Consider the following 7,105-nt stretch of genomic DNA (forward strand, 5'->3'; position numbering starts at 1 on the left):
AACCCTTGTCAGGCTTGGCTAACCTGTGGCACTCCAGGTGTTGTGAAACTACAAGTCCCAGCATACCCTTCCAGGAATAAGCTGCTATATATTGGCAAAGCATGCTGAGGCTTGTAGTTTCACAACACCTGGAGTGCCACAGGTTAGCTAAGTCTGCCGTCAGAGTCGGTTTCAGCATGACAAGACTCCCAGCCATGGGAATGTAGTGTGAGCTCGTCTATTGTGCTTTCAGGACAATTGACTGGAATCATCCCCTGACTGTTGAGTTTGGGGGTTTGTCACTCGTGGCTATGTCATAGATCTGCTCCATTTCCCTCACTGATGTTTTTTTCACCACAGGGCTTCCAGGGTGCGGGCTCCAGCGCAGAGCACTTCAAGTGGTAATACAAAATCTGTTGAATTCTGTGGTAATTTCTCCAGTCCCTCCACTGTAAAGAGAGTTGGGGTTTAACTCCAATTTCTTTCTAGTTCCAAAACCAGATGGCTCCTGAAGGCCCATCCTCAAATTAAAAACCATCAATCAACAGTTGCAAATCCTGGGTTTCAGGATGGAATCTCTCAGGTTGGTTATTGCGGACATGGAACCGGGATAGTTCCTGGGTTCTTTGGACATCAAGGACACATACCTGCATATTCCCATTTGGCAGGGGCATCAGTGCCTACTCCGATTTGCGGTCATGGTAGGCCTTCTACACTCGCAGGAAGTCACAGATGTGTCGTACCTGGACAACATACTGTTGAAGTCACCATCCTTCCAAACATTGTCCCGCCACACACAAATTACGACGTCCTTCCTCGAAGCACACAGCTGGATTATCAACCTGCCGGAATCCTGCTTGATACCAGCCCAGAGGATGCCCTTTTTGGGTCTCGATTTCGACACCAAATGCCAGAGGGTATTCCTTCCAGAGGACAGTCTGCTCAGTCCAATCCAAGACCAGGGACCTACTGATGAGGCAAGAAGTCTTTCTCCTTTGATACATGAAATTGTTGGGCTCTATGGTCTTAGTATCTGAGGCGGTGCCTTTTGCACAGTTTCACTCGCGGACGTTCCAGTGGGAACTCCTGCGTAAATGGTTGAAGTCCCATCTTCATCTGGACAAACAGATGATCATGCTGTCCACATCTGTGCGCCAGTCTCTTACCTGGTGGCTGAACAGATCGCACCTCTCTGCAGGTCGCTCTTTCCAGATGTGGGAGTGGATGCTAGTGACCACGGACGTCAGCTTGTTAGAATGGGGAGGAGTTATCTCTGCTCTCTGGTTCCAGGGTCTGTGATACCCCCAGGAGGCACTACTCCCCATTAATGTGCTGGAGCTATGGGCGGTTTACAACGTGCTTGTCTAGACACATTACTTTCTGCGGGGCAAGCCACTAAGAATCCAGTCAGATAATGCAACAGCAATAGCATACATGAACTACCAGGGGGCTCCCGCAGCGCAACGGCCATGAAAGAAACATCCAGGATCATGTTGTCAGAGGAACGCCATGTTCCACATACCTTCTAGTTAGCGTTGGGGTTGCCCAGACATAGATCTCATAGCGTTCTGTCTGAACTTCAAGGTCCCCATATTCTGCGCAAAATCCGCAGGATTCGTGAATGCTATGGTGATTCCGTGGTGGTTTCACCTGGTCTACTTATGCTCTCTGATTCTATGCTTCCGAAGATGCTCAAGAAGCTGAAGTGGGAACAGGTGGCCTCTTCAAGCATGGTATTTGGATCTTCAGGTTGAGGGGGGATATCAAGTGGAATGTTTTAGAGGAGTCATAAAGCAAAAGGAATTTGGATTTGAAAAAATGACACCCACGGCTCCCAGACTTTGTTGAATGATTTAGAGGTGTTGCGCAGTATGCATGTCATAAACTCCATTTTGTATGAGTGCCAAACTCTATTAATAATTGTCTGCATAGTAGGTGCGGAGGGTTGTTTCCAATTAGTGGCAATTTGACACAGTGCTGCAGAAACTATGTGGCGGAACATTTTTGTTTGATGTTTAGTTGCGGATGGAATCCCAAGTGGGAGAAGGAAAAACCTGGGAGAAATTGGGATGTCAATCTGTAGAATCTGAGACGCAAAGTTCCGTAGTTCCAACCAGAATGGGGCAAGCTTGGGGCATTGCCACCAAATATGGAGGAAGGACCCTTCCGACGAACAACCTTTCCAACATGAGCTAGATGAGTCCGGAAAGATTTTTTGTAATCTGGTCAGGACCAAGTACCATCGATAAAGAAGCTTATAGGCATTTTCTTTCAGCTTCACACAGATTGAACTAGAGGTCGTGTTGGCTTTTATTTCATCCCAATCTTCCCCATCCAAAGCACCACCCAGATCCTCCTCCCAGGCTCGCTCATGGGAATCTTGGGTGTCTGAGTCAGGGACTCTCAGCTCTCCATATAGCCGAGATATAAGGCCATTGGTAGAAGATCGCCGGAGGAAAAGTGACTCGAATGAGGTCAACGGCCTGATTCTTAAAGATGATTTAGTGGTGGAATGAAAATTTCTTAGTTGCAGGTATTGAAAAAAAAAAGTGTTGGGAATATTGAATTTGGTTTTTATGTCTTCGAATGAGGGAAATGAAGCTTTGTAGTGATATTATTAAGATAGTAAACATCGTTCCTTTTCCAAAATTCAAAGGACGAAACTATACGACCCGGTGGAAAATCTGGGTTATCAAAAAGAGGAACAATTGGACTAGGAGCCGGGGCGAGATTAAACTTTGAGTTTGCTCGGTCCCAGAGAGAGAGCGAATGCATTACAATTGGGTGATAAAGAGCGGACCGAGGACGTTTAGTGCGAGGGAGCCACAGGAGAGAGGAGGCGGAGGAAATACCTAAGCTTTCGGTTTCGATCGAGACCCAAACTCTGGAGGAGCCTGGGGAGTTCCATAAAATACATTGGGCAAGTTGCGCTGCTAAGAAATAGTTTTTAAAATTGGGGACTCCCAAACCGCCCTCCCGCGTCGACCTTTGCAGGACAAGGAGCCGAACTCTTGGACGTTTTCTACCCCATATGAATTGTGAAGTATAATGTTGCACAAATTTGAATACATAAGGGGGGATGCGTATGGGAAGGGCTTGAAAAAGATATAATAACCTGGGCAAAATGTTAATTTTTACTGAATTGATTCGCCCTATCCAAGATATGAGGTTTTTACTCCAGGTTTCTAAATCAATTTGGGATAGTAGTTTAGGATAGTTAGCTTGGAAAAGCTGACTATATTGTTTAGTTATGTAGACGCCTAAATATTTTATCTTTTTTTGGTGCCATTTGAAGGGGAATTGTTGAGTGAGAGAAGATTTCATGCTATCTGTGAGATAGAAATCCAGAGTTTCTGTTTTTTGAGGATTGATTTTGTATCCAGAGATGTAACTGTAGGTTTTGATGTCTGCGAGAAGGGGGGGGAAGAGAAACAGCGGGATCCGAGAGAGTCAAAAGAACATCGTCAGTATATAATGATATTTTATGTTCGGATTTCCCTGTTTTAACTCCGTGTATCGCCCCGTTAGATCGGATTTTTGCTGCTAAGGGTTCAATTAACAGGGCAAAGATTAAAGGGGAAAGTGGGCATCCCTGCCGCGTCCCATCAGAAATTGAAAATGGGGAAGAGGCGACTCCGTTGGCCACTACCGTTGCTCTGGGAGACTGATACAAAGCTAATAGGCCGTCTAAAAACTTACCAGAGAAACCCATTGACCCCAAAACCCTAGACATAAAGGTTCAAGAGATGCGATCAAACGCTTTTTCGGCATCAAGTGCCATGATTAGTGATGGTGATTTACCAGAATGAATAGAATGTATGAGGTCAATAGCCCGTCTGGTGTTGTCTATAGCTTGGCGGCCTGGTATAAATCCGACCTGATCTGGGTGGATCAGGGAGGGGAGAAGGGTGTTCAAGCGGTTAGCTAAAATTTTGGCATAGATCTCGAGGTCCACGTTTAATAAGGATATAGGCCTATAACTGGGACAGGAGGTAGGATCTTTATCTGGTTTTGGTATAACAACGATAGTGGCCAAGGTCGTCGCCTCATTAAAAGGTGAACCCATGTTGTTAAAGAAATCTGTCATATGTGGGGCAAGGTCTATGGCAAATTTCTTGTAATATTGTGCCGTGAATCCATCGGGGCCTGGGGCCGATGATGATTTCATCATTTTTATCGCTGAAATTGTTTCTATGTGGGTGATATCCGCGTTCAATATCAGTGTCTGAGAGATGTGGTAGTGACAGAGATGACAGAAAAGATGTAATTTCTGTATCAAGAGATTCGACAGAGGCTGAGGTCTCGGGGAGATTGTATAAAGCTTTGTAATAATCGTGGAATTCTTGAGCGATTTGCACCGGGTCATACATAGGCTGCGAGTTAGGAGATTTTTTGAGTTTTGTAATCTGTCCTCGAAATTTTTTCTGCCGCAGTTTGTTAGCGAGCATAGAGTCAGCTTTGTCAGCCTTTTCGTAATATTGCTGATTTAATTTTTTGAGAGTATTTGCTGCTCTACGAGAAAGAATTGCATTTAACTGACCTCTTACTGCAGAAATTTGTGTGAGTAATGTAGTGGATGGGTGAAGTTTATGTTGATCAAGAAGGGAGGTTACTTTGGTCTCAAAGGAGAGAATTTCTTGAGATGATAATTTTCTAGCTGCCGAAGTTTTACTTATCAATCTACCTCGAATGGTAGCCTTATGGACTTCCCATATAATGCCTGGGGCTATTTCCTCTGAAGTATTTAATTCAAAATATTCTTTGATTGCGCCCTTAATTTCTTGATGAGTCGATTGGGCCAACAAATGGAACTGTTTTAAGGTTGGTAGGGTCATACAACAACAATACATTTGATTCAACATCTTGAAGTTGTATTCCTGCAGCTGAGTTTTACATAGCCTAACATGCATAGTAATTCTGGTTTGGGCATTTTATATGACTTACATTTCAGAATTTATTGAGGACTTTTGCATAGTAAAATGTCCTCTTTAAACATGGAGGATTTTCGTCATGCTAAATAGTGTGACTCAGAAAATGCACGCACGCATGGCGTGTATACATATATAATCTATAATCATCAGCTATTATATCTTCCAAGCACTGAATAGAAAGAGAAACGCATGAAGCTGGCCACATCCCAGTTTCATTATTTATCTGGAGGGTGGAATGATTTCTTCCACCTGTGTCCTGTTACTCGTTGTGAATTTTCGAGCTAGTAACAGAAAATCTATAGTAACCAACCTCATATTAGCCAAAGGGTGTGAAGCTATTTATTTATAAGTACTGCACAGAGCTTGTTAATTAGGTCACACTCAACATTGACGGCTGGCTGTGTGAACACGTCAGTGCTGTTAAACAAAACACTTAAGTAATGTTTAAGTATCACTGTGACTAATGTTTGAAGGTCATGTGTTCTCATGCAATATTTTGCCTTTTATAGCTATGAAAATTCATCCCTGGAGACCATATTCACCCATGGCAGCTGGCCCACATTTTGGATCAAAGTGGCATCCTGTTGGACTTGTGTTCTCCTCTATTTGTGGATACTTTTGGCACCAACATGCCTTTCTGGAAATTATCAAAACCACAGGAACCACCCATCACAACAAATATTGAGACGGAGACAATTCCGCAGAGTGACTGTTTCTGTTTCTAAATAATATGTTGTTCCATTGTCCTTTTCTGAGGCAAAGACAGTGTGATATGACTTGCTATGGGCTTCTGAGACCAGTGCAAGAACTAGCAGATTTACACAGAGGATCCAGTGTGAATACCTTATGTTGCTCAGTACACAAAAATCAGAGTACGTATAAAGAAAACAGCCTTCATTTGGTTATGGTAGGGGGCTTAAACACGAACACATACCTGGACCTCATGGATAAGTTCTTAAAAACTATTCTGTGAGTCACATGCCCTACAAGCCAACCCAATATTCAATATTACATTCTATATAACTGTTCTACATTCTTTTTCCTATGACATTTAAATGCGGCAGTGGTTCCATGTAGGAGTATGGAATTGTCACCTTAACCAGTACTAATTGTACAGCTTCATTCTTTAGCTGGGTAAAGGACTAATGTGTTTCCATAACTTTTCCCCCATGGTTTCAAGGAAGGACATCTTGTGCCATGTTAATATTTTACAAATCCATGACGGTCAGTAATGGCCTACCACCCTATCCATGCACACCACCAGCTAGTGATTATTGGACAGTATTACCGACTGTGCGAGGTATATGTAACAATACAGTGCTGGTAGGACCAGTCTATGAGCAGTGCATTCTGGGTCCCCTCAAAGCTCAATAGGTTAAACATCACTGTGGAAAATCTCTAATGAACTGACATTCTTGCATTGACCCTTGCAAAAGACACTGAATGCTGTAGAAGTGAATGACGCTTGCTCACAAAAGTTGTTTTTGTAAGACTGTCCTGTGTGCTTGTTGTAAGTTTGATTTCTGTGAATGGCTGCAAGCTATTAACTATACTAGCTTGTCCAAAGCTTTATTCTTTTCTGGCTGAAATGCCAAACAAGTTTTACAGAGAAAATATCCTGAGACCAAGCCATCTAGAGCTGACGCCTACAGGCAGCACAATAGGACTTGCGTACAAACTGTGCAGTCTGCATACCTCTGCTCTCATCTATACATAATGGGATTACTGCGCCAAAGCTACCTGAAGTGTCCCATAAAATCCCCATGCTTAAATTCTGGGAGGGATTTACATTGACTTGCAAGGTCAGGCTGGATCTGCACTGAGATTACATTAGAGCAGTCCAGCTTTGTATAGCAGGAGAATCAGTATCCATTATTTATAGCCAGTGTGTTCTGGATGAGTTTATATAGAATTACCAGTGAAATTAGGATGTGCTGGGCTAACAATAACCAAAAATCCCTACTCCGTAAATAAAATACTGTTGTAGCCTTTTAAAACAAAAGATATTTACATATCTCTTTATAAAATTGCCTAAAAAAAATAAATTGTTTATTTCATGAATTGTGGTCTAATGGAACATACTGATTTGGTATCTTCGCCAACAGTTTCTTATATAAAGATTGTGGTGCTCTTCTTGGAGGGTGGTCAAAGGTGACTGCTCCTTGACTGTCTACTGAGAGAATATCACCAACTCT

The 7,105-nt window shown here is 42.9% G+C and overlaps 1 protein-coding gene across 3 annotated transcripts in view; it reads left to right on the plus strand.

Moving 5' to 3' along the window:
• The window catches only part of SERINC4 (serine incorporator 4), a 35,102-nt gene extending 28,209 nt beyond the window's left edge, over nt 1-6,893 (plus strand). For all 3 annotated transcript variants that reach the window (XM_075207839.1, XM_075207840.1, XM_075207841.1), the window contains one exon: nt 5,420-6,893. In XM_075207839.1, coding sequence (XP_075063940.1) covers nt 5,420-5,639 — 220 coding nt within the window. In that variant the 3' untranslated portion in view covers nt 5,640-6,893. The remainder of the gene's footprint in view (nt 1-5,419) is intronic.
• The last annotated feature ends 212 nt before the right edge of the window (nt 6,894-7,105 follow it).

This window comes from Mixophyes fleayi, chromosome 4 (assembly GCF_038048845.1).
Source record: "Mixophyes fleayi isolate aMixFle1 chromosome 4, aMixFle1.hap1, whole genome shotgun sequence".
Lineage (NCBI taxonomy): Eukaryota > Metazoa > Chordata > Amphibia > Anura > Limnodynastidae > Mixophyes > Mixophyes fleayi.